Here is a 27,758-nt window from a genome sequence, read left to right as displayed (position 1 = left end):
GTAACTGCAATCTGGGCTGCATCAAGAGAAGCATGACTAGCAGGTTGAGGGAGGTGATTCTGCCCCTCTGCTCTTGTAAAACCCCATTTGGAGTACTGTGTCCAGTTCACAAGAATGACATCAAGCTGTTGGAGCTGGTCCAGAGGAAGGCCATGAAGATGATCAGAGGGCTGGAGCACTTCCCTTACAAGAACAAGCTAAGAGCTGGGGCTCCAGTCTGGAGGAAAGAAGGCTCCAGGGGGACCATATAGTGTCTTTCCAGTACCTGAAGGGGGCCTACAGGAAAGCTGGGGAGGGACTTTTTATAAGGACATGTAGTGACAGGACAACTGGAAATGGCTTTAAACTGGAAGAGGGAAGATTTAGACTAGATATTAGGAAGAAATTCTCTACTGCGATGGTGGTGAGACACTGGATCAGGTTGCCCAGCAAGGCTGTGAATGTCCCCTCCCTGAAGATATCTAAGGCCAGGCAGAATGGGGCTTTGAGCAACCTAGTGGGAGGTGTCCCAGCCTATAGCAGAGGGGTTGGAACTAGATGAGCTTAAATGTTCCTTCCAACCCAAACCATTCCATGATTCTATCTGGTCTATCATGTCTGGTAAAGGGACATGGTCAGATTTTTGGGTTGAATATCTGGTTGCAACTCTATATATTCCATTCAAAAATTTGCAACTAATGTATTTATATCAGCTGAAAATGGTGTTTTAAACAAAAATCAGTAATATATTCTTTTTCAATCTTGAACAATATTTTCAAATTCCTTTATCAAAAGTGAGTATTCTTCACAGATGAGCATTCTCTGCTCAGAGCACTGTGATTAGACAATATATCAGAGTGCTTAGAATTATTTGCCACCACTTGAGTCAGCACTGCACAGCACTGCCCTCCTCGTGTCTTGTGTTAATAGCGCACACACAGTCTGGCTGTTACTGAGGGATGTGTATGTGCCCAGGGACGCTCCATGGAGAAGAGCTGCCACCTTTATAGTGCAAGGCAGGAGGTGGGCTGCATTTTCAGTTGGGCTGGTCGCATGCATCCTGTGGGCTGTGGATTGGACATGCCTGGTATTTCTCTTTTCTGGATTTGTTTCATATGCTTGCATGAGATGAGTAAGCATTTTGAGACACATCAGAACCTTTACTCTGCTCAAACTCCAACCCTGTGAGTAGCTTTTCTTGAATATTTTGAAGTCACAGATTCTTTCAAGTTGCAAAGAAAATGGAATGAAAGTAAAAGGTAGACTGATAGGGAAGATGGGAAAACAAATCAGTTCTACAATATCAAGTGTTTTTATTCTTGTATTTCTTGTTACATTTTTATCATATGGAATGTGCATTCCAAACAAGAGAATTTGATACAGAACAGAAAAATATATGGCAAAATTAATATATTTGCATTTATTCAAGGGTTGATATGGAATAGGTGTTGAAATTGAATATCCATTCAGAATGTCATTTAACTATTCAGTCTTTTCCACAGTTCCTTACTGTCACTTTGTGATAAACATTAAAAAAATTAGTCAATATTTTAAAACATTTCAGTATTTTAAAAAATGCTTATAAGTAAAAAGTGATCATATGATTTTATCATCACTAATACACAGTTATGTAGAATGATGCTCTTTATATTAGACATCCTTCTGTTGGTTAATCTGGGTAAACAATTACTATATCCTGATATAAATGGATAAGGAACCTCCTAAAGTATATGTGAGTACAGGTGCAAAATCCTCATTTTGTATCAGAAGATGTGTTTAAATAAAATATTTTTCTTCACAATCCGGAATTTCCAGTGATGTATCCCTGTTTCTGTTTTCCGATATAAAAAATTCATCTGTACTGTACTGCACACATGAAATACACACAAAACAGGCCATCTTCACTAAAGCAGCTCTGGGTCATAAAACATGCTAAATAAAATTACTTGAAGTTTCAATAAAGGGATAATCACATATTTAAATAAATACCACATAAATACAGCTGTTTGCTCATGGAACAGTCTCCAACAACAATATGAGCATTAGAAGAGTTGGACTGTTAGATGGATCTTAGTCTAAAGAAATTCAGATATAAATATTTCATTTATTTCAGTTACATTCAAATATTGCCAACAGCATAACCTTTTCTTCTGCAATAAGGCTTTATAAACATGAATGCTCATAAACAAAAATTGGGCATATGACTTTACCATCAAAAACAGAGTGATGTAGAATGATGATTTTTATATTGGACACATTTCTGTTATTGGATTCTCTGGGTAATTAGTTATTATATCCTGATGTATACAATAAGGAACCTCCTAAATGAGTACAGGGCATGTACTTAACTCATCTGACAGCACAATTGCCACTAGAAGTTATGAAAAAAGCAAAATCCTATGCTCACATTTGAAACAACATTTGTAAGAATGTTGCCTAAATGCTCATTATTTTCAGAAATTTTAGTGTTTACTGATTCAAATTGTTTGTTTCTAATAAAATTAATTAAAATGTGTGTTTACAGAAAACAGCAAGTGATAGGCATTTAATATATTGTAAGTGTGCCCCCGGTGGCGCAGTGGTATAAGGTGCTGCTTGCAGCACCTGAGGGTCTGGGTTCGAATCCTCCCTGTGGCGCAAGTGGTAGAAGCACTGCTCTGCTACACAGAAGGGCTCGAATCCCGGGAGTTGGACTCGATGATCTCTAAGGTCCCTTCCAACTCGCACAATACTATGATGATACTATGAACATGTACTCCTGAATCTCATTCTATCTATGCACAAAATCTAACTGAACTATCTGATGTAACATAAATGATCTACTGTTTTGTTTGTCATCTGAGCTAGTTACCAACAAGTACTCCATGTTCTTTCTGGTTCTGTTCTTCACTGTCCATTCTGTTCTTCTTATGCCACACTCCTGTATCATTGTCCTCTCTCTTTGTTTAACTTTCTTATAGTTGTAACTTTGGTAGGTAAGAGCTTTTATTTTATATTGTTATAGCAGCTTTTACAGAATAGGAATAACTGGTTGTTTGAGTACCACCGTAGGTTGCAATATATGGATGTATTTTATTGTTTCACACTGGAAAAAAATGGAGTGAGTTACATACATTCCTTTGTCATTTGTAATAAACACTTCAAAACTAGGTGGAAACTGGGAGTAGTAGCATTCTTTATTCTAGAATAAGTGAGAGGAGACACTTGGTGTTTCTATTATCTGCAACAACTGTAAAAATTTTACTTGTTCTGTGTACTGATCTGCCTCTGTTCACAATTCTCTTGTGCATACAGTGATGCACAAGAACAGCCTGAAGGCCAAATTTCTTGGGTTACTGCAGCACTAAAAAAATCTAGCAATAACACCTCCATATCTTTACCAGTATTACTCATTTTCCTATTACAAACATTCCATTTAGTATGAATAATCAAATAGATGTCATACTGAGGGAAATTACAAAGGAAAGTGAGATTTTACTTACTGACTCATCTGCAGTGGTACATTGCCTTTGACAGTGAGCATTACTAGTATCTCTAGTAGTTACAAAGTACATGAATGGAAAAAAAAAACGATGAACAGCAAATAACTTTCTGTCTCTATTGATGTGAATTAATTTCAAAGTGTTGATTGATCACAGCTTCTGCACTCTCCTGAGCAATTTAGAAATATATCAACCAGAAAGCATCCCCATTTTGTCCTTCATTTATTTATTTATTTATTTGAGGCTCTGGATCATGTAGTGCAATTCAGTAATAATGGTGGTTCTTCTTTTCTGGAAACATTGGTCTTCAGATGCTGATAGTTCAACAATTCATTCCAGTTCATGAAAGTACGAGTAATAGGGAGTCTCCTTCTCAGATTTTTCCTCCATGTCTGCTCTGACAAGGCCTGGAGGTTTGACAGAATGGCAGCATGAATCTTGCTGTCTTCGGCTTTCACAAACTTCACGAAATCTGTGACAAACTGATTTCGGTCTATCACATGCAGAGACTCACTTACAGACTTCTTGACAGTTACATGGAGGTTAGCATCTCTGAAGTAGTGTAGCCGGAGAACAAATATCCCTGTAACTCGGGTCATAACTGGAGTCAAAGCAAAAGTCCAGTCAGACTTCCAAAGGCTGTTCCAATGTTTTGAAGGCTGGTACTGATGAGCCTCAATGCAGGCCACTAACATCTGCCTCTTCCCCAGGCGTTTTTTGAACACACAGCAGTTCCCTACAGGAAAATGGCAGTTTACGTAGGCATTCAAGCCTTTGTGGAGGGCTCCTCTCCACAGCTCCCCCTCATCTAGCATTACTCTGTGCAAATGGGTATTGCTGGTTACCCCACTCAAATGGTCAAACTCAAAGGAGAAGTTGTCTTGGGGGTAAAAGAAGCGGTTTCCCCCTAAGTCATTGTAATGAGTCAGTAGTACTGTGATCCCATTTACAAGGACAGGGGTGAAATTGTTCTTATTGTGACGGGCCCCAGCGCGGGCAGCCTCCTGATTCACCAGCTCATCATCTTGGAGCAGATAACAGAGATCTTGGACAATCTGCCTGAACTCCCCTGGAGGAGACTGGTGCAGCAGTCTGCAAATGAGGGACACCTTCTCTGACTCATGCAGCCCCTGCCCCACACTCATGACTGGGGTCAGGGCTAAGAGAAAGATGGAAGATGACAGGCGAGAGGAGGAGATGCTGAGGGAACAGCCAAAAGATGGTTTGGAGGGGGAGCAGTTGTGGAGTTCCAGAACTCCACAGTTTGTGACCTCACACATCTGGAGCTAGTGCCAGTGGGGTCTGAGTGTGGGGAAGGCACCAAAAGGGTGCTGGAACCCCAGCAGAGGGGCTGGGGTGTGAAGGAAAGAAAAAGGCCCCACTGGGAGCTGGAGCATTCTGAGGTGATGGCCTGCCAAATGCTAGCAATGCCACCAAAGTGAAGAAAAAGGAGCTGTCAACGTGGAGTCACCATGGAGGAGAACAGATATCCCCCTCCACTTCCCTCAGCTCTGCCTCCTCTTCCTCCCCATCCTCCTCCTCCTCTTGTCCTCCCCTATGACACCTGCCACTGTGACTTTTCCTGCACATGAATCTGTCCTGAGGCCTAGGCCAGGCTTGGTCCTGCATGGGTTCACATGGCTGGAGTGCAAGAAGACCTAAGCCTGCAGGATGGTCTGAGCGGCACCTGATGGCACCTGAGCGGGTGTGCTAGCCTGGGCTGGTTAGGCCAGTAGGGTGGGCACAGTGCCTCACTGCTGCTCCTCATGGACACTCCTTTACCTGTGGTCCCTCCTCTATCTCTCTGTTTCTCCCTTCTCTCCCTCACAGGCCTTTCTTCCCCCTGACTACCCTTCATCTTCCTGCACACTTTCCCTGTGTCCTTCTCTGTCTCTTTTCTGTCCCCTTTTGCCCCCAGGTTTCATAAGTGCAGAGCACAAATGTATTTCTGTGCTCCTCATAGCCTGCTGTATGATCAGAAGTCAGAAAACAAGGGGGATTGACTATGTGAAGAAGAACATGCAAGCATTTTAGGTTTAAAGTATCAATTGTCTCACCTTGTTGAAACAATGGCAGAGGTCAGACCTTTCCTTAACTTGGACTCTTATACATGGTTTTTGAACATCATTCAGGATGAATTCATGAATGGGAAGATTGATTTAGATTGCACCATTAAACTACTTGAAAAACTGCATATGCCTTTTAATGTTGCCCACGTGAAACATGTTTTCAAGGTGAGGAATATGTAGGTTCAGCGATCAGATACATTTAGGTCAGTTGCATAAGAGTATTATATAAGCTGTGATTTTAAATTATTATTATTTTTTATTATTATTTTGTGTTTGTGTGTGTGTGTGTGTGTGTGTGTGTGTGTGAAATTAGTTTCATGCTCACAGGGTGTGCAATATCAGCAAATAATTTGCCATATCCAGATCTTCTGTTTCTGTGTAAAACAGATAACTGAGTGGTTGCATGACCACCGCCATCTCTTCACCACAGCAAAATGGTGTTTAGTGATAAAAATAAATAAATATATAGACCTCGATTCCCAACTGTATTGTAACAAGGCCTCACCAGAGAACAATGTAAATATTCTGATTTCATTTCATGGAGCTGCTTTTGTGATTGAGATAATGAGTGAAGACATGCCTGGCTAATGCTGCTCAGAGCCATTAGAGAGATTGCTATCAATCCTGTTGCCTGAAGAACAATATGAAGGCATCTGATCTGATCCAGCTTCAAGTCAACGTAAATCCAGCACACTTACTTACTCAGTTTTCCAACTCTCTTATGAAACATTTAAGATATGCTTGGATATCCCATACATCCATAGCACTCTCACTCCTGGGGAAGGATATGGCCTTGAGATACAGTAACGTTTAAGAGTTTTCTACTTATAAAAAATCAAACAGCTAGAAATTAGCCTTAATAATAGGGTAATTTAATTTAGGCTCTCAAACGATGATCAGGTTCATGTATTCCCACTGAGAAAAAAATGTAAAATTGAGTGCCTTTGGATGCACTGGGATTTCATGTTCCTCAACTGCATCCTATTAATCAAAAGCTACATGGATTTTCCTTTTATCTCTTTAATTTAATTTAATTTAATTAATTTATTTATTTCCCAAACCAAAATAGCCATTTGGTAAAGGTGTTTTCCTAAGGAAATGAAACTGAATATTTCTGTATATGATTTCTATGTGACGGTTTTGTAACCAGTTTTCTAATTCTGTCCAGATTTGATAGAGGAGAATTAGCTCTGGGAATTCCAAAAGTTTTAGGTCTTGTCATACTACAGGGAAGACAGGGAGAGGGAAATCATTTGTATTTCCTCATTCTATCTTGTTCTGTTGTTCTCTCTAGCCCAGGTGAAAACAGCACAGTGAGCACAGTCCTTGCTAAACATGGGGTTGTGCCTGTGATTTTTGAATTTTTCACTGCATTGAGACAATTGCTAAATTCGAGAATTTGATGAGAACTTAAAACAATTTCTGATCATTTTATGTTATTTTCCACCAGGAATCCACCTGATTTCTGACAGAAATCCAAGATATTTGATGAATTGTGTGTGGTAAATAATTATTTGGGGAAGTGGTCTCCATAGAACAGGCTTGATTTAGCTACAGATACTCAAAAGAGTATACTCAACATACAATGTGTTTGACAGTCTGATCTAGCTGTTCTTAGCACTGCTGTGCGGTATTTCCTTTTTGAGATATTTAATTATTTTCAGTATTTTTGGAGCTCAGATTGTTCATCACTCTAACGGGGTGTTACTTGCAAAACAGTCTGGAAGGAATTTTTTCTGTCATCATTTTCACTAACTATACATTGATAATCAAATGACTATACATCACAAAAATCTATTTTGTACGAAACATGGTTTTTAAAGAGCAATCTACTACATTTTATTTTCTCTTTACATTTACTTTACTGCAATGCTCCTTTGGGCAATATCAGAATTATGAACACAAAGATTTTAAAAGAATAATAAATTTTAATATACTTCTCAGAACTAAACCTTAGTCAAGATACTGACTTTCTGAAAAGATGTGATATGGCTTAATGAAAATAATAATAATAAAAGTCTGCCAATAAAAATTTTAAAAGTGTGATTTTCATGACTTTAATTTCAAAAATACTCCTGGGTACTTTATTTATCTATCTTTCAGAATAGTACAATGAAATAGAAAACTTAATTTTCTGGCCAGTTTCACTTTGTGCCAATAGCTATGAGGTCTCCTGAGTCCTCATAGATGCTTAATTTCTAAATGAGTTGGTATTTCCTTTTTCTGATGAACAGTTATAAGTAAATTTGCAGTATCCTTAAAGATGTTAAAAAAAAATAGTTCAGTGATACGAACCCGACACTTGGGATGTTTCAAGCAGCAATAAAGAGCATATTATTAGTTTTCTATTATATGATTATCTGGCTGCTTAGTTTCATCAAAAGTGATTGTTACAGTTTTTTTTTTTTTTTTTTTTTTTTTTTGTTAAAAAATCAGAGCAAATACTTCACTACTGTTATGTAAAGTTTTTGAAACTTTTGCTTGTATTGTGTTCTTCTTTGTCGTTGTGCTTGCACAGACATCTCTCAGTGGGAACTCTACTATGTCAGAAGAATCTGGCATATAGCATTGGGCCTTTAGATTCTATGGTGTCTCTTCAAAACTAATTAGTAGTAATCAGAAGCTTTCACCAAACAGTAGCCAGAGCTTAAGTTAGACAGTTTATATTTATGGACACTTCTGAGGAGGCTCTGCAAATCTTAGTAGGTGTCATCATTAGGTGGTGAAATCCAATCTCCTTGGTAGTCTCATTTGAAGGAGACAAAAGTTACAAATTTTAATAAGCATGCAGTAGTAAAACATCAATTATTTGCCATTTGTGTATGATTTTGGATATTTTTTGGAGTAAATTTTCATGGTTTGCATTAATAACAATACAATACCAATTAATAACCATTAATAAAAATACAATAGCAAATTTAACAAATGCAAGCTAAACTGATGTAAATGTATTTCATACGCACAGCTACATATTTTGGTAGAAATTTTTAGAGGATAGATAACGTGAAAATTTGCTTCTTCGTTTTTCGGATCACAACTTGATTTGTGTTCTACGTAAATTTAAAATACTCTACTTACAATTTCATTCAAGTTGCTGTGACAGGGGTATTATATTAAGCATATTTTTCACTCAACATTTTTTATGCTGCATATTAATTGTAATGCATAGCATTTTAGTGCAGATTTATATATTAATACCACGTGTGTTGTATATGAATTTCTTTTAGTTGCTTAGATGCTGTGTCATATGGTACATTTTAATTTGTACAAAACACTTTTAAAACAAGGACAACTATAAACGTTGCATATAGAAGAAGAATATCATTTGATAATGTATTGTAGTCACTGTTGCCTTAAGCTTTCTCTCTTGTTCTAGTTCTTATGATATTACAATAGACTGTTGTATCTGTATATTTTTATTATTGTATATCGTTGTGTTGACTGTTTTCTTGTTTTCAGAAAACAGTTGACAAGCGGAAGATACATACGATTACCATGGAAGACTTCAGAGCAATTTATCGAGCTATTGTACACAGAACTGAATTTCATGAAATTTTCTGTGCTTACTCTCAAAACCGCAAAAATCTTGCTGACACCGAGCTCATTGAATTTCTCAAAAAAGAACAATTTAAAACTGAAGGTACTGCAACAACTGCCTTAGAAGTCATTTTGAAGTATGAGCCCATTGATGAAGGTATGTGTAGTTGAAGCATTTCATTTCTAGCTCTTATTTTTTGGAATATGATAACATTAGAAACTATTAATTAAGCACAGTAAATTTACTCAGCAACAGGACATGAGCAGCTCAGTTTTTCTTACCCCTTGTTGTAATAAACTGGTCAAAAATCTAGGTGTAGATTGCTTAAAATAAAATGTAATTTTCATAGAGTAGGGAAGCTGCACTAAATTTTTTAATGCCCACCGAAACATGTGAATGAGCATTACTAGGAAGCCAGGCTGATTCTTTAGCGACAATCATTTAGTTTAATTAATTAGAGTAATACAAGTGCTGGACTCTGGAAATAAAAAACTACAAATAGTATTTCAGTAGCAAGCTGTCTGCAGTGATACATGGAAAAAAGTTTAGCTCTAATGCAGTGGTTTCACAGAAGTAAGGCTGAAATCCTGAACATTTACCCTGCTTTGCTGTCAGCTGGGTATCGTTGGTAAAAATATGAGGGATGCATTAAAGCAGTCTTGCAAATGTGGTGAACTTAAACTATGCTGACAGACTTATAGTCTGTCAGCAAAGCCACCTACCCCATTCAACAGCAGGCCCACATATTCTTTTTAAAAACATGGGCAATGCAGCAATAAAAGTGCTTCATGTTCCCACTGAATTCCCAGGACAGTTTCAAATTGAGTTGAATTTTAGCTTCCCTAATACCATTTCTGTATACCCAAACTACATTTCCTTATTCCTCCCCTGCAGCTTCCAACACTTTGAGTTTTATAGATTTATTTATTTATTTATTTATTTTATTTATTTATTTATTTATTTATTTATTTATTTATTTATTTATTTATTTATTTATTTTTCCATGCTATTTCACTTCTAATATTGCTCAGCAAATCCATGACACTTCTTGTGGTGCGGTGGAAGGAAGCTATCTAAGTAGCTAGTACTGATAATTCAGACTGGAATTTGATAGTCAAGCTAGGCTCTTCCAGATATCAGTAACACTTTGCAGTATATTCACCCTTTCTGAATCAGTAGAAATATGAGATGAGTGATTTGTTAAATCTGTAACATGTGTATGTTCCAGCTGTTGATGGCTGCTTCACCTTGTGCTGTTACATTTCTGCTGTTACTCTAAACATAATAAGAGACTAAATTTGCTAGTAAGCTGAAAAAAGGAAATCAGACCTAAATACATTATATTAGAAACTTTCTTTGTTCAGAAGAAGATGAATATTGAATTTTTAACAGTGTCTCCTTTGGCTCCCATTGTTTCATACTGAGTAAGGAAAACTTAGAAATAAATTCAAGAAGGAGAAAGTCTTTCTTTTGAGATAAGGACTCTGGAATGTCTATGCTGATCATTCCCACTGTTGTGGGAAAAGCTGTATCATGCTTTCAATCAGAAGCAAAAGGCATTTGGTGTTTCACTAAGTCACTCGCTGTCCAGCAATGGCTACAAAATCTTTCTTTTGTCATTAAATGTAGAGGCTACTTTTCAAATTAGAACAAATTTCATTAAATATATCCTACTCTGTCTGTAAATTTGTCTTTCCTAAGTAATTACATAAGTTTCCTGTTTAAGAGTTTGTTTTGAATAATTTACCAGAAAGTTAATAGCTATGAAGTGGTTAAAAGAATGAGAATCTTTACTCAGTTAGCAAACACAGTTGTAAATATCAATGTTTTTATTATTTATTTATTTATTTTTCCCTTTAATTTCTGGTTTATTGTAGAGATTTTAGCCAAATTTACGATTTTTCCTCATCTGCGAAAAAATTGTTTATCCTGTTACTGGAAATAATACTGCTGAATGAAATATTAGCTGTCTTGTTCATGCTGCTTTGACTGGACAAATACTCCCACTCAAACATATTTAGTAGAAAGTTCCAGATATGATTGACATGATAGTTGATTCATATGGTGTCGTGATATACCGTTCTGCACAACTGTCATTTTGAATATGATGTAGTGTACCCTTCATGAAGATGATCTGTAGACTCATCTGCCAGCCTTGTCCTGTATTTTACAGAAAGAGAAAAGGGCAGGTTTTGACACTTGACTGACTGGTTTGCTAATAGTAACAACCATCATCTGATAAACTTAGTAGTACTGATATGTCAAGATGATGATAAAAGCAGTAACTAGATATATACAACATTGATAAGTCAGTTGCTAACATTTTGTCCACTGATAACATTTGTGTCCGCAGAGAGACAACTTTTCAATGCCACTGAGTGTCATAATTCTAAATTAGCTCTATGCAGATGCTGTAGTTTGTTCAGAAACAGTACAGAATACATTGCTCTTCCATTTTTATTATACAATTTAAATTTCTAATGACAAAATGCTGCATTAATAGATTGGTGTGTCTGTATGCTAAAGTTTGTGATCATAGAATTGGTTAACATGTGAATCACCCAACAGTTGCCTCTTACTAACAATGAAATGTCAATTTTGTTGCACACAAACATTCAGATATATCTCCATTCCACTCCTGATTTCATATAGAACTCTTGACTCATTAAGTGATATTAAAGAAACTGTGTTATGCCAATCAAGTGGCCAAAGGAACTTTTATTTCTTAAGTTTAGCATAGGGGATTTATTATTATTATTATTATTATTATTATTTGTTTCTCAAAATTCATTATTTGAATGGATTTGATCTGAGACTCATAGTACTCATATTTGCAGAGTGGTACCATTCAAATTCTCTGTTCCCATCTGTATATTTTCCTGTAAGTCAATATAAAAACTGTTCAAAATGCATAATCCTACTTTGAATTTCTTGCTTTCTTTGTTAATAACAGTATTAGCTTGGTACATTTGTGAGACAAATAATTTAAGTAATCTGGGACATACTTATTAATTAAAAAAAAAGTAGGATATAAACACTTTAGGTGTGCTTGTATGTGCCATCCACACTCTGTATAAACACAATATTTTAGACAGATCTGTCCAACAATTTATGAAAGCTTAATTTCATTATTTCTTTCCACAAAGAAGTTCTAAATTAAGAAAGTAGGAGGAAATGAACTCTAAAAAATGTAGGCATTTAATATAATATGTCTTTCAAAAAAATGGTAGTGCTGCAATTTACCTTAATTGACAACGAGAGAAAAACAAACTTTTTTTTTTTTTTTTTTTTTTTTTTTTTTAACAACAATTATCACTGGAGAAAAGAATATTAGTAATAAATTGTGTTTCAGACTATCTGAAAAGTGAGGGCAAGAAAAAAGCATTGGATTTTGTAAACAAGAAGAAACTACAAGGAGACAGAAATCTTCCCTTTCACATTTTATTTCTGCATAAAATGGATATGTATTTACTAACTACTGCTAATGGAGAAAAATATTGAGGTTCCTCTAGGGAGATGCATAAGTCCTTGATGAAAGCATCTTTTCCCCATAGAATGTTTATGAAGATGTATTCCCATTTCTTTTAATACAGAAAAAGAAAGTATCTGTTAAGGACCAGAAAATAGTGTGGTTGTTCTGTTTATCAGAATTTAAAAAGTACTGCACTTGCATTCTTAACCAATTTTGGTATCTTCATCAGACAAAGATAAGAGCGATTTCCAATGAAACCCAGTAGGTTTCCTTCACTGTTAAGAGAGTTATGAACCTATATCATGAATGAACAGTAGGAATAACAATTTAAGTCTTCTTCTATCTTAGATTCTAAAAACTGTGACATTTTTACTAAAGAGAAGGTCTTCTATGAAAAATTATTTCCACAGATGGTATGCTGTTTATAATCACATGATGCTGTTTTGCATGTATGCTGACAGAACTGTTAGTGCACTTTTTTACTGATTACCAGTGAATTTTGATAGTTCTCCAGACAGGTCAAATATAGCAGCTCTAGGTCTCTGAGAAAAGAGCTGTAAATGAATGTAATGCAAGGTCCCATAGTAAGCTATATAGAGACACATAAATTTTTTCCAGTGATGAGATAAACAAAATGAACTCTGAAGCCAAAGAGCTTATATCCTGGCTATCAAAGTAATGCATGTTTACCTTACAAAGTAATGTTTCTGATCTAAAGGGACTATATTGATGAGTGCATTTATGTAAACATATGTTCTCTTCAGGAAAAAACTACAACCGTCTCTTATTTATTTATGACAAGTGTAAGCCAAAATAATATTAAAAATAGCAAAGTAATTTGGAAACTCTATGTTATTGTTAGCATAAAGTACTGTCTGATTACTTATTGCTTAAGCACCACTATCTAACTATGGTGACAAAAATAAGGTTATTTTGCAGTCAGAACTGGGAAACATCCCTGACTAATTCAAACTAGGTTGTGTTTTGAATCAAAACTGACATCTGAGATTATATCATTTGCAAAATAGTTACATTTGAAGCATGACATTAGAGCAACAGTTGGCAATATAATGGATCTGTTTGTCATTAATTCAGTTAAATAACAAAACAAATGGGATGACTATCACTGGTATGAAGGCAATTACCATGATTTGCTATAGAAGCAGTAATATAATAAGCTTGATTTCAAATTCATCTTTGCAGGCAGTAATTTATGTTGTTAAAATGATATTTTTTATTTCAAATACTTCTAATCAAATAATCATTTTATCATTAGCTATTTGAGATTTTCCACCATTTGAGATGTTTGATATTAGGAATCACAGTTTCTGCAAGATTATCCTGACAATCTCTGAATGACATATTTGAGAAAAAATCCATTATTTTCTACTGAGAAAAAATCTCTTTGCACACTGACCGGCATGTTACTTTCCAGAACTAAACAACAGCACATATTTTACTTTATATTTTTGTTGTTGTTGTTTCTTTTCCCTAAAATCCACTGAAGTACAAAAGCACAAAAACACACTAATTTCCTCTCATAATTTAGAACTGCATCAATGCCAGAACTGTACAGAGCTGACATTTATGTTCATATTGCTTTTTATGAATTTTAAAATTGCAGGGAAGTGTTATGCTTTAAAACATTTATCCATGTTCTGAATTATTTACTAAAAATAATGAAAAATACACAGATATAGCTATCAGATTAACTTCACACCAGATTTTTTTTTTTTTCCTTTTTTTTTCTTTTTTGAACAGTCAGGAATAGAAGACAATTGTCATTTGAAGGATTTATAAGGTACATGAGTTCAGAAGACTGTACAATATTCAAAAAAGAGCACCGGACCGTCTACCAAGATATGAACCACCCATTATGTGACTATTTTATTTCATCTTCTCACAATACCTACTTGGTATCTGACCAGCTAATAGGACCCAGTGATTTAAATGGATATATCAGGTATTCAGAAGTAGATTTTGTTTGTTTGTTTGATTGATGTTTGTTTGTTTGTTAACCAGTATTGTAAACATTCTTTGGCTTTTTAAATGTAACTCACAGGTAATGTTGCTTAGCAATAGCTACTGTGGATGAGAGTGGAAAACAAGTCTTATTTTTTGTGTGCAGTCTTTTCAATATATTTGCCAAACTACTTGCTCATAGACTGGAAATAACCCACTGTTTCACTTACAGCACATAACATCTACTTCATAGCAAAATAAATCTATAGCATGCAGTACAGTATGTGATTTAATCAGATTTTATTCTCAACATACTGTGAAAAAATTACAAATAAATGTAAAATTCCTGGGCCAACTCAGTTCTGATCAATATACAGGACATAAGTGCACACTGTGTTGCTGTGTGTCAAGGTTGTCTGTGATTAGTGTGCGTTGCAATGCAACCAATTTGGAAACAGCAATGAAAAGTGACAGGGGTCTTATGTGGGCATTATAGTAGCCAAGAGATAGAAGATGTACTCAGTTCTGCAGCATATGAGTCCAAGAGCAGAAGGAAACAAATATGCCTTGTAGCCAAGGTGCATTTAGCAGAAATAAGAACAGTGGGAGAAAAAAGCTTTTAAATTTGTCATAATTTTGGCTGGGATATTTAAAAGCACCGTGAATTTTTTTGTTTTGGTTGCTCTCTAAAAATTCTCTAATGGCGTGCAATCATCACTAACACTAGTGAATCTATTTCTAGCAGTATTTAAAATTATTTGAGGTAAAAAGTGTGTTGCTTAAAGTAATTGCAAACATGACATTAAACCTTTTAACTTCCTGTTTTTCTATGGTTATTAAAAATATTAGAAAATATATCTAGATGCATCTTAAAGATATTATTAACATGTAAAGGACAAGACTTAAAGGAAAGAATAAAACAAGGTAAAATAATGTTCATAGAATCCAAGTACTGGACAGTCACAACAATGTCTCTCTGGAATCTTTTCTTCTTCAGGATAAATAAGCCTAGTTCCCTCAGTCTTTCCTCGTAGGAGGAAGGCCTCACAAGAGCTGAGTAGAAGGGGACAACCACCTCCTCTCTGCTGGCCACCCCTTTTTTAATGCAGTCCAGGATGTAGTTGGCCCTTTGGGCTGCAAGCCCACTCTGCTGGCTCATGTCCAACTTCTCATCCACTGGGATCCCCAGGTCCTTCTCTATAGGGCTGTTCTCAAGGAGGTCTTCTCACAGTCTGTATAAATACCTGGGATTACCCCAGCCCAAGTGTAGCATCTTGCACTTGGTCTTGTTGAACCTCATTATGTCCACCTTTGCCCACTTCTTCAGCCTGTCTAGCTCCCTCCGGGTGGCTTCCCTTCCCTCCAATGTATTGACTGCACTGCTCAGCTTGGTGTCATCTGCAAGCTTGCTGAGGGTGCACTCGATTCCATCGTCTTTGCCATTGATAAAGATATTGAAGAACACCAGTCCCAAGACTGATCCCTGGGGGACACCACTTGTGACCACCAGTATTCTGTCAAAATTTGTAGTCATGTGACAGATGGAAGCAGAAGGGCAGCCTGACAGAATGGGTATCTGACACAGAAGAGCATATGAAGCAAAGGTGTGTCATTCAATTCAATTGTCGATTCTTTTTTAACCTCTTAATGAAGGATATTTAGATAATCTGTCTACCTCCTTAATGCACTAATAAATTTATTACCTAAAATGCCTAAGATGAACAGCAGAAAATAGACTTCTGTCTCATATCTTTATAACTTCCTAGGATTTATCAGTTCTGATTATAGACTAGTATTTTTGTAAGTGTTTTATGTGCTTGTAAGCAGAAATACAGTGACATAAAAAGAAATGAGGTGTTTTCCTTTTAACTGTCAGTTATGTCCTTTGTTCTTTCAAAGTGCTCTGTTAAAAGGATGCCGTTGTCTGGAAGTTGACTGCTGGGATGGCTCAAACAATGATCCTGTTGTGTATCATGGTCACACCCTCACAAGCAAACTTTCATTTTCTTCCGTAATTCACGCAGTAGACAAGTATGCTTTTGTGGTACGTATATGTATGTTAGTTAAAATGCTATAATGTTTTAATAAAGCCTGCAAATATGCTGTTATCTTGACATTCTCAGGAGTAAAACAGAATCAAAACTGAAACACTCTTTATAGAATGAGCATCACTAAAATAAATTACTGGAAAACTGTACAATCTGTTTATTAATGAGTGATAAATGTATTTTGCAGTTTCTTAGGTGGAATGCCTACCAAAGAACATTTAGTCAAGGACTGAAAATGAACTGAACAACGATTTCAGAATCTGTCTAATGTTTTACTATCCTTCTTTGTATCTTGCCATGTATTTACTTCACTTATTCTTCTGTTGCTAACACTGTCTTATATCCTAAGCTCAATTTTACAAAATAGAGAAAATGTTAGACTAGAACTGAGTTTGATATTTATTCTGTTTCCATTTCCACTTATTTATTTATTTATTTATTTGATTTTTAATTCATGACAATATAATACGATTTGTTTATCAGGTGATTTATTTGATTTATTAAGGCAATGTCCTTTCTCACTACCTTTTGCAAAAGTGCAAAAGCTGGAGATCTTTTGGTACTCAATGCTCTGCTGAAATGATGTCCTGTGAGACTGCAAATATAACTTGCATAATATATGTAAATATGTGCGGTCATACATTTATGTGGATTTTTATACATGCACATACATAGTTTATTCTATTTAAGCTGGTCTTCATCAAATGTCAGATCAATCTCACCTATGTTTTCTATTAAATAGTATATTGTACAAAGGTACAATATAGACTTCATTTAAGAAGCATGAGTTATAGAAAAAGGTGATAAAATTATATCAAGAAATAATAGTTCCTATCACTCTAAATTAAGATGTGCTGCTGATAGTGGTCACTAGCAAATCCTCAGTGAAAAAGTGTTAAAAATTGAATAAACAATGATTCTTTCTTTATATACTGTCAGTTTAGATCCCATCCAAGCAAAGATTTTATTCATTAGCTGATGATTTATGAAAATTATTTATACAATTGAAATGGGCACGTCTCCTTTGAGGCATTCTCTGAAATTTACCAGATTTCCCACATCTCTCTTGAGTACTGTGATAGGTAAAGAATAGTCCAAAGAAAATATTATGACGTTATTAAAAAAATTGCATTGCTTTTTTTTCTTTTTAATCTCTGTAGATTTGTTTCTAACTCCTCTTACCTTCCTGAGGATGATGTTTTTTTTTCTCTTCTTTGGATTTATGTTACTATTTCAACTACTCTTTCCCTTCTCCATAAGTATTGTGAGCTTTACTATTCTGTAAATAACCTTAAAAAACACATGTTCAAAATATTTTGCAAATAGAAGAAAAATATGAATTACTAAGAGGCCTTCTGCAATATATTTTTGGGGATCTTCTTTATTTTACTTAATTATAATAGACTTTAAATTCTATTTTTTAGGCATCTGAATATCCAGTCGTGCTGTCTTTGGAGAATCACTGCAGCCCTAAGCAACAAGAAAGGATAGCGGAGTATTTACTAAATATTCTAGGTGACAAACTTCTTACTTCAACAGTCAGTGACACAGCGGTATCTCAACTACCTTCTCCTGAGGTAATAATGGAATTCAGATGGTAAAAAAATAAATAAAAAGTTAAGGGGGACAAAATACATGAAAATATTTACTTTAAGAAATAAATCATACAGATTGATGGGAATTTTAGTTTACAGGTAAAACTTTCCAGTACCATGTTGAAGCATGTATTTGTAAAATACTCACATAATGAAAATTTTTTTGAGAGAAGTCTTACTTCACACAAATCCAAATTCTGGTGCTTTGTATACATTAAATGTTTTATTTTATTTTATATTCAAAAGCAGCTAACTTTCCAGTGCATAAATCTGCCCTCCTTAAAGGCAGATGCTTTTATCTGTGTTTAGACTACCGCATTTCTGACATAGAAACTGCTTCTGTAGATGAGCCACTCTATGACAGTTTAATTCATATTAAGTCATAGTCTAAAGAAATTACAGTAATTTCAGCTTTGGTACTCGTTTTTTAATATGCAGTTTTATTCAGTGTTAGAATGCTTCTCAATGACAAGATGCATTACAGCTGTCCTGTTTTCATATAAAATAAAAAGCAACCTACAAGCCTTAGTTAAGTTACTTGTCAAAGATTCTAGAAGTTATTACTGAATCTGAACTCCAAATCTGAAAGCTATGCAAACACCAGGTTCTGGAAATTCAGTGTTGGAATTTGAAGGTTATGAACAAATTTTCAGATTTTTCTATAATAAAAAACTTCAAAGTTTCTATTGACTTGTACAGTCAACATTTTGAAATTAAACTGAACACATTCTCTCCTCTCCTTTCCCTTCCCTTCTCTTCTCCTATTCTCATGTCCATTGTTTGAAAGTTCTAAAAGAGGAAACAAATTCTAAAAATTTTAAAACAAAGTTATACTTTAAAACAAAAATCACCTTTTTAAATCTATTGGTGTTCCTGTTATCCGGTAATTTATCTTAGTTCCTTAGATTAAAAAAAATCCCAAAGTTTCATGTTGTTTTAGAAATGCAAACCTAAATTTATATATATATATATTGGTTGTTGTTGATAAGAGTGTTGATGAAACCATTTCACTGAGTACTGTTATTGCAAAAAACATTTTCTCTTATTCTTTGTGATTTGCCCTTAGGCAGTGTTTCTTAGCTGCTGGCTTGAGACCCCGGGGATATGAAGTCAGGAAAGGAAATTAGATGAGGGTTGAAAATTTTAAAATTCCCATTGTACCAGTCTTTGCACTGAATGTTCTTACAGGAACAAAATATTTTTTAATGTCTTGTAACACAAATACGTGCATGCAAAATAGTCATTCGGGCTTTTCACTGACATCAGGGATATGTAAGATCTATTTTCTACACTTCTTTACAGCAACTGAAATGGAATGATGCAAATGCAAATGTTTTGTTTCAAAACAAGATGGAAATTATCTGAACTGTGTCAACACACACAGAGGTAGATTTTGGTAAAGTAATTGTCAGGGAAAAACATTTTTAAAGTCGTTTGTCCAAAAGATTTGCTGGAGTATCATAATACTGCATATTTTCATAGCAGTGTTATTCTGAATCTATTTAGTACAGCTTTATAAATTTCTCGTAAACATCTTTTTTTAGATTGTAGCAAAATATTTTTATATCAGTGTCCAGTTTCAGTTTGCAACCTGGAAAACACTGTGAATCATGGAATTGCAGAATATTTTATATTTGAAGGGACCTCTGGGTCCATTTCACCTACTTCCTGTGCTCGAGCAAGGACACTCAGCACCGTGTGCTTAGAACCATGTCCAGATGGCTTTTGAAGGTTTCCAAGGATGAGAATCCACAACCTCTCTGGGCAACCTTTGCCAGTGCTCAGTCATCTGCATAGCACAGAAATGCTTCCTAGAGTTCAGAAGAAATCTCCTGTGTTCCAGTTTGTGCCCATGGTGTGGTTTACCACTGGCAAGAGCCTGGCTCCATTTCCTTTGCATTCTCCTTTCAGGTACTTATACACACTGACAAGATAGATCCCTCCTGAACCAGTTCTCTTGACTGAACAGGTCCATCTCATTCAGTCTCTCTCCACCTCTCCACATAGGAGAGGTGCTTCAGTCCTTTTGATCATCTTGATGACTTTTCTCCGGGCTATTTCCACTGCGGCCCTGTCTCTCTTGTACTGGGGAGTCCAGAACTAGACACAGGTCTCCAGATGAAGCCTTGTCTATACTGAGTAAAGTGGAATGAGCATCTCTTTTTACCCAGTGGTAATAATTTGTGTAATGAAACCAATAATTCTGTTACCAACTTGATGATAATACGATCAACTTGATGTCTACCAGGACTCCTAGTTCCTTTGCTGCAGCTTTCCAGCTGAGTGCTCCCCAGCATACACTGGTGTCTGGAGTTGTTCTTTCCCAGGTGCAAGCCTTTGCACTTCAAGTATGAGGGTTTGATTAAAAATATCTCAAAGCACATCTACATTCAGTCTAATTGATATTCACAGATTACACATCCCCGTTGCAAGCACAGAATCAGTGTTCTGCATCTGAATCATGGAGTCACTAAATTACATTCCACAAATAATATATCTGTGTGAAATGTTGCTTTCAAAATGCTTTTCAGAAGACAGTGCATACTTCATATTTCCATAGCTTAGTGTTTTCATATGTCACGTCTGTGGAATTTATGTCTTAAAATGTGCTGATGTGTTCCACAATTAGTCCTCGCTTAACTGTATGCTGTTCAGGTGAGATTCATTGTATCAAACCTTAAATGTTTACAGTTATGTGAGATTTATTCCACAGTAAGAATTTCCTGAATAATATCAGTGTCCTTATCTGATTTTCATAAGCTTGAATTTAACAAATCATTATGTTGAGAAAAAACAATTCACTTAGTTGCTTTGAACATTTAAAAAAACCCATTGTTTTATTTTATAGTTGAAATTTGGAGTTATGGTAGTAATCTGAGTAATAAGCTTGACTTTTGACTTGTATCTTTTTGAAGAACTTTTAGTCTGTGTTCAAAAGAAGTAGCTTCATCGCATCCTTAAAAATAGAGACCTTGTATATTTAAGGTCTGGGTAAGTTCCATTTTTCATTGCCATGGAAGTGAGCCAGGTGCTTAACTTAGTCTTGAGTCTGCTTTATTTAAGTGATGCAAAAGAGATATTAAAAAATCAGAAATGATCAATTGAATGTACTCTTGGTGGGAAAGATTCTTAGTTGATGTAATAATAGTAGATTTGTCACATACAAAAGTTACTCTTCCACTTTTTATTTATTTATTTATTTATTCAAGACAGAAACTGGCAGGAATAGGGAAGAAACAATTTCATCTGGTAAATGATTTGGTAGGAACCCAGCAGATTAAGCCAGGAAGTAAACTGCATCAAAATTGGTAACACCAGTAACAGAAGACATAGGCTTTTAAGCATAACAGTCTTCTGATTTCTAAAAAAATCTACTAACATATATTAGCTGATAGGATTGTACCTGTAGTTGCTCAGGCATGGGACTGATTCAGCAGCACAGTGTTAATTAGCATAGCTCAAATACAGCAAATACACTTAAAGGAGGTAGGAAATACCTATTAGCTTGAAAAACCCATCTTGAAAAAGAAATCCTAACAACAATGTGGTCAAGTGAATTACAGTTTCCTTTATGAGTACTTCTACTAGCAAATTCTTAAAATGTGACTTAGTGTAAATTCTTAGCATGTACCTCTATTGTATTCATCCCAAATAAGACTGGAAAGTTTTTAATTTCCATTTTGAAACTTTTCTGTGTGAATCATCTGTATATTATCTGTATTTATGTGCATACCTTTGTCGTTCAGCAAAATTTGAAATAAAGAAGGAAGAGATTTAAAATAATATAGTACAAAGCAGAAATTTTCAAAGGAAATAGTCACATGCTGTAATTTATCCTACTAACACTCTTGTCTTCTTTGCTAGGATTTATTAACAGCCTGCCTGTAGGACTTAAGATCCTTCCAGCATTTGATTTGTGTTTAACCAGTTAATACCTGCTTCTCTTATCTCTCAGATTTCTTTGGCAAGGGCCTTTACCAGCAGCTTCCATCCATATCTTGAGACTGAAATACTAAGTTTCCTTCCTATTTTCACTAAATCTCAGTGTTTTTTTTTTTTTTTTTTTTTTTTTTTTTTTTTTTAAAGAATTAAATGGAGCCTTATTAAATAGTGAAAATTCAATAGCTAAAAGTGTTCCTGATATATATATCAGAGTTCAGACACTACTGGTATTACATTGGCTTAAAATATCTCAATAATTGGAATCCATAAGGCTGAAAAAACTGTCTATTCAGAATTTTAGTAAGCATGATTCTATTCTAGAATCATTGAAGAATTCTTATTGGCTGTATGTTTGTTTGTTTGTTTTAACAGCTGTACTTAGTGATAGTGTCCTCCTATTTACATTCAAGATACGTTTTGACAATGCCTGAAAAGTTTCCTACATGTTCAGCTTAATGGAAAGTGCTTACATTTGCCCATTATCAATATTTAAGCCAGTAATAGAATGATTAAAATAAAAATTATATAAAACATTATACTGATTTAGCTTTGTTACTTAGCAAGATTTTAAGAATTCTATATTCTTAATAAAGTTTACCAGAGAAGAGAAAATGTGCTAAATTTCTACAGATCTTCTCATTTTATTTTTTGCCTCTTGTCTTTCTGAGGCTCCTACCCATAAGTATTTATTGAAATGGTCAGTAGGCAGTTTTGCCTGATCCCTTTCAAAGTACTTTTTCTGGGAGTTGTGTTTGACTTCAGCTGTTCTCATTTGTGTTGCACACTGCATTAACCAGAAGGCAATTTAGTACAAAAACTAGGTTTTCTTTAATTATTTAAATATTTTTTCTGATTGATTGTACTTGAAGGTTGTAGTTTAACAGTCTTGAGTGACTTGCAAAGGTTCTGGGGAGACATCATTGTGGCCTTCCAGTACTTGAAGGGAGTACATCAACAGGAGGGGAAATGTCTGTTTACATGGGTGGATAGTGATAGGACAAGCAGGAATGGTTGCACTTTTAAAATTCATAAATAATAAAGGTATAGTTTTTATACATTTTGTGTTTTTTTCTTAAATTTTAAGAAGAGAAGTTATGGTGTATGTTCAGTTTTTCAGCTCACTATCCACTTAGAATACTTAGACACATTTGTACAAAAAGATCTCAAATGTTTAGCATAACTGATAACTTTAACTGCCAGTTAAAGAACTCAGATTTCACAGTCATAGATTTTGTAACCATGCATTTGTTATAAGTACTTTTGAAGATCTGTTTGAAGCTCCAACTTAAAATGTGTGATGCCTTTTTGATCATGGTTCATTTTCAGTGATTTGGGTTAACTTTTACTGGAATTTGCTTATGGCCCAAAATATCTCTTTTCACTACAGCATTTTCTGCAACTGTTTTTGAAAAGAATGTGTACATAGGAATATTTATTTTCTCTACCAAAAGTGATAGTCCTTTCAGTCCATATGAAATGTGCATTTAAATATGACCTGTAAAATAGAAAAAACCTGTTTAGTCAACGAATTATCAAATTCTATTAATTTCTATACATACGTAAGCTTGGCACTGGAGTCGACTGTGTTCTTGATAATAATAACATAACAGAAGTTTAAATTTGACATTCTACATAAGTATGCACAAATGCACTAATCAAACAACAGTTTTTTATCATCTAGGTAAAAATACAGCTTCAAACTAGCATCATATGAATGGCTGCAAATCTACATGTAAAAACAGATTCAAGCTTAGTAAATAATATATTTCCTCCATCTTACCTGACCATGGCCTCTGACACTTCCTTAGAACCATAGAATTGTAGAATTGCTCAGGTTGGAAAAGATCTCAAAGACCACCAAGTCCAACCACAACCTAACCTAACTCTATCAACCCTCCACTAAATCATGCCCCTGAGCACCACGTCTGAATGGTTTTTAAACACATCCAGGGATGATGAATCAACCACCTCCCTGGGGAGCCTATTCTAGTAATAAACAACCTTTTCTGCAAAGTTTTTCCTGATATCCAACCTAAACTTTCCCTGGTGCAACTTCAGGCCATTTTCCCTTGTCTTGCCATCCTTGTCTTCTGTCTTCCTTATATTCCTCAGTCCTGCTCATATCTGCATCTGTGTATTGCAGAGGTTTCTGTTTTTCCTGTTGAGTTGTTAGATATTCACATTCTATTCTATATTTTGGTCTCCAGTCTCTGTTTCTGTTTGTTTCATCTGCTTTTGAAACCTGCATCACTGATACCTATACACTGTGCTGTGCTCCCTCACATTATTATACTTAACAAATAGCTAAGAAAATGCATTAAGCATCATCTAAATATGAAGTTCTACAATTAGGACATACATACACAATTCTGGTTATTGCTGTTTAACTTTTTATCTACAGGCATTAAAATTCAAAATATTGGTAAAAAATAAGAAAAGTGGAACAATTGAAGAAACTATGCTCCGGAAAGGGCAGGATGCTCATGGTAAAACAGGGGAAGTATCTGATGAGGAAATTACATCAAGTGATGAGGAAACTGATGAAAGAGCCCATCTTTGCCCAAAGAGAGGTGCCTCAAAAAGAAAATCAGAAGGTAGATCTTCACCGCCACCTCGGAAAAAGGCAAAGGTAAAAATTATGTAACAGCTGAATTTAGAAAACACATGGCTCTCTGTCAGCCTTTTTATGAAAAGAATATATGCTATCTCAAAATAGAGTCTACATTTACAATATAGACTTAAATATTACTCAGAAAAATACCATTTGAAGGACCTAGAGTTTCCCTGAATTTTTCCATGTGTTCCAAACTGGACCATATTCTAGTATTCAACTAAAAAAGACCTTCCCTGTGCTCCCATCCTAAACTGCACTCGCCTTTTTAATATTCAAATCTTATGCTTGCCCTTGGTGATCAGTGCCACAATACGCTCAGCTGCTTTGTTGATCCAAAGCCTTCCTGGAGGTATGCGTGAAGGACACTTATAGTGGTTCCTGATGATGATAGACAATTTCGTATCTGTTCTGTTCTATGGTTGAACAGTCCATCTTGGGCAGTTATTTTGTTCTGAATTTACAAATTAAATGAATCATAGACTTCTGGTTGAACGAGTACATTTTAAAGCATTTGTAATAGAAAAGGTGTTGCAGCACTTATTATGTAAAGATATAACACTAACTACCACTTCTGAAAGAGACACTATAAAAACTAAATGTCATTTTTTTTTTGATCGACAAATCGAACTTAAACATTTTGTTCATCAAACAGTAGGTGTCTTAATGTGGAAATCCACTGCTTTCAAACTACTTCAACATTTAAAGTAGGCGGGATGTACCCAGTATCTAGAAAATTTTGCACATCACACTGTGATTGTATGCATATACATAGACTGCTCACCAGGACTCAACATTTTTACTGAGACACAGTAAGTTCCTCCATGTCTTTTTATTCTCTCAATGATTTGATATTCAAGATCTTTACTTTCTCTTTCCACTCGATAAGAAAAGATACCAAGGCAAAATTCTGAGGAAGGATGGGATAGGGGAAGATCTTTTCTCTGCCTGGATCAAATCTTACTGTCATAAATCATACCTTATGGTCAAATATACATTACATGTAACACATTTTCCCATACTTTATACATCTTATATGGTAAGTTCTTTTGAATTTTTAATAAAGTAGTATGTATTGTGATTTTTTGTGTTCTTACATTATTTTATTCTCTGATTACTAGGTGAAGAAGGTAAAGATTGCCATGGAGTTGTCGGACCTTGTGATTTATACCAAGTCTGAGAAGTTTGTAAGCTTTGAGCATTCAATAGCTCATCAGAAGTGTTATGAAAACAATTCAATTGGAGAGGTTAAAGCACGAAGATTTGTAAAACATGAAGGTATTTTGCTTTGATTTAAACAGAAATATAATAGTGTTGTTATGTTTCATTGCTTAGGCATTGGAAGGGTTAAAAAGCCTTACAGAATTTCTGTTGTCCAGTTTTACTTGGATGTTTCTATAGCACTATTTTAGAAATAACTTTCATTTTCACTGCATTTTTATATTTCGTTTGACTTTGTGAATGAATTTGAAATTCAGCATTATTCTAATTTCATGTAACTTTATAAGAATAAATATTAACATGGTATACAAAATGCATGAATACCTTTTGGTTCATTTTTTCCTCCATGAAATGATTTAAAAGTTACACAAAAATGTAAGGAAGAGATCCATTTTCCATACACAATCTGTGGTTCTCAGTGGAGTTGAGCGTCAGAACCTCTGACTCTGATGATAACTGCAGATGAGAGAATCCACATGAAATGAATAAACTCAACAGAAGACAGCCTGTTCTTTGGACCACATCTTTCATGTGGGCCAAGGTGGATTACTGAAAACTCAGTGTATGCTGGGTTGTCTCCATTTGGTGCAGCCTGTACGACATAGTCTCTGCTGTTTTAACTCCAGCTGTCTGACAACAGCCTTCAGGAAGCATTAAGAGCAGAGATCACTGACCATGAGAATGAAGTCTGACAGAGCCCATTCATTCAGGTCCAGCCCAGCTGCCATCCACTCTTGGAAGAGATAATTCAGTGGTTGTTTAGGTGAATGGTGCTGAACATCATTAAAGCAAGTAGGCTTTTGCCAGCTGTCCATACTAAATGTCCTCTCTGATGTGTATAGCAACCTAGTAGTTCAACTAAAATAAGGGGAAAGGAGGAGAATGGAAACTTCCTGGAAGTTTAAAGCTTTCTTTTTAATAACTTAACTGGAATAGTGTAGATAAAAGTAATTCTAGATTTTCCATGTCCATGTGGTTTGTGCCTTTATGGGAGGTAACAATGCTAGGAGTAAGAAAATCAACTGACTTGAATAGATAAAATCTTCTGAAGGCGGCAAAGAAGATAAAGTATGCTTTAGAAATGTACTACTGGCTGGTCCTGAGATGACTCATTTGATTTTTCTAAGCCTCAAAGCAGAAATCGGGTTTAAATTATTTGAAGATAGGATAGATGTTTTTCCACTGGAATAACTGAAAAACGAATGGGGCTTTTTAACCAATTTCCTGTTTTGTGTCTTTCCTGTTTTACGGGGGAAATAATGAGAGGTTTAGTGTAAAAATTGTGTATTTAGTAAATAAAAAGGTAAAGAAGATTTCCCTGAAGGAATGATTTTCATTATTGAACATTCAAAAAATCTGAGTACTAGAACAAATATTTTCAAAGACCATTTTAAGGTTTAAAAAATACAATTTTTATCATATCTCCAAGTGTCAGATTTAGTAATGTAACATGCACAGAAATGTCTTAGAATCATTATTTATTTAAATAAGATGCCTATTTTTAAGAAAGTGTGCCTTACTAAGGTTTTATGATTCTGTTTTTCAGCTAATCAGTTTGTTTCACATACTTCACGTTTCATTACAAGAATCTACCCAAAAGGAACAAGAACAGATTCTTCAAATTATAATCCTCAAGAGTTCTGGAATGTGGGTTGCCAAATGGGTATGTATGTTTACTGACTGTTGCATTCAAAACTTCAGAGATGATAAAGATATAAAATTTTATCTTGCCATATTATATTTTGCGAGCTACAAGTTTCATAACTTCAGTCAGTAGCATCATTTTTTATTATCTAAACTTCTGGTAATTTTTATATCCCAGAATCTTGGAATTCTGAT

General features: G+C 35.1%; 2 protein-coding genes across 2 annotated transcripts in view; one reads left to right on the top strand and one right to left on the bottom strand.

Moving 5' to 3' along the window:
* Positions 1–3,712: 3,712 nt before the first annotated feature.
* Positions 3,713–4,606, bottom strand: CAPZA3 (capping actin protein of muscle Z-line subunit alpha 3). The gene has a single exon (XM_072332249.1). The coding sequence runs from the start codon at positions 4,604–4,606 to the stop codon at positions 3,713–3,715; it is 894 nt and encodes a 297-aa protein (XP_072188350.1).
* Positions 4,607–5,530: 924 nt separating this feature from the next.
* Positions 5,531–27,758, top strand: part of PLCZ1 (phospholipase C zeta 1) — a 41,940-nt gene continuing 19,712 nt past the window's right edge. The window contains exons 1-8 of the mRNA XM_072332130.1: positions 5,531–5,695; positions 8,990–9,224; positions 14,302–14,503; positions 16,402–16,546; positions 17,975–18,127; positions 24,489–24,716; positions 25,820–25,976; positions 27,466–27,582. Coding sequence (XP_072188231.1) covers positions 5,531–5,695; positions 8,990–9,224; positions 14,302–14,503; positions 16,402–16,546; positions 17,975–18,127; positions 24,489–24,716; positions 25,820–25,976; positions 27,466–27,582 — 1,402 coding nt within the window. The remainder of the gene's footprint in view (positions 5,696–8,989; positions 9,225–14,301; positions 14,504–16,401; positions 16,547–17,974; positions 18,128–24,488; positions 24,717–25,819; positions 25,977–27,465; positions 27,583–27,758) is intronic.

The sequence above is a fragment of the Excalfactoria chinensis genome, chromosome 1 (assembly GCF_039878825.1).
Source record: "Excalfactoria chinensis isolate bCotChi1 chromosome 1, bCotChi1.hap2, whole genome shotgun sequence".
NCBI classification, from domain to species: domain Eukaryota; kingdom Metazoa; phylum Chordata; class Aves; order Galliformes; family Phasianidae; genus Excalfactoria; species Excalfactoria chinensis.
The sequence above is the reverse complement of the archived record's forward strand: the minus strand, read 5'-3'. Positions and strand labels throughout refer to the sequence as shown.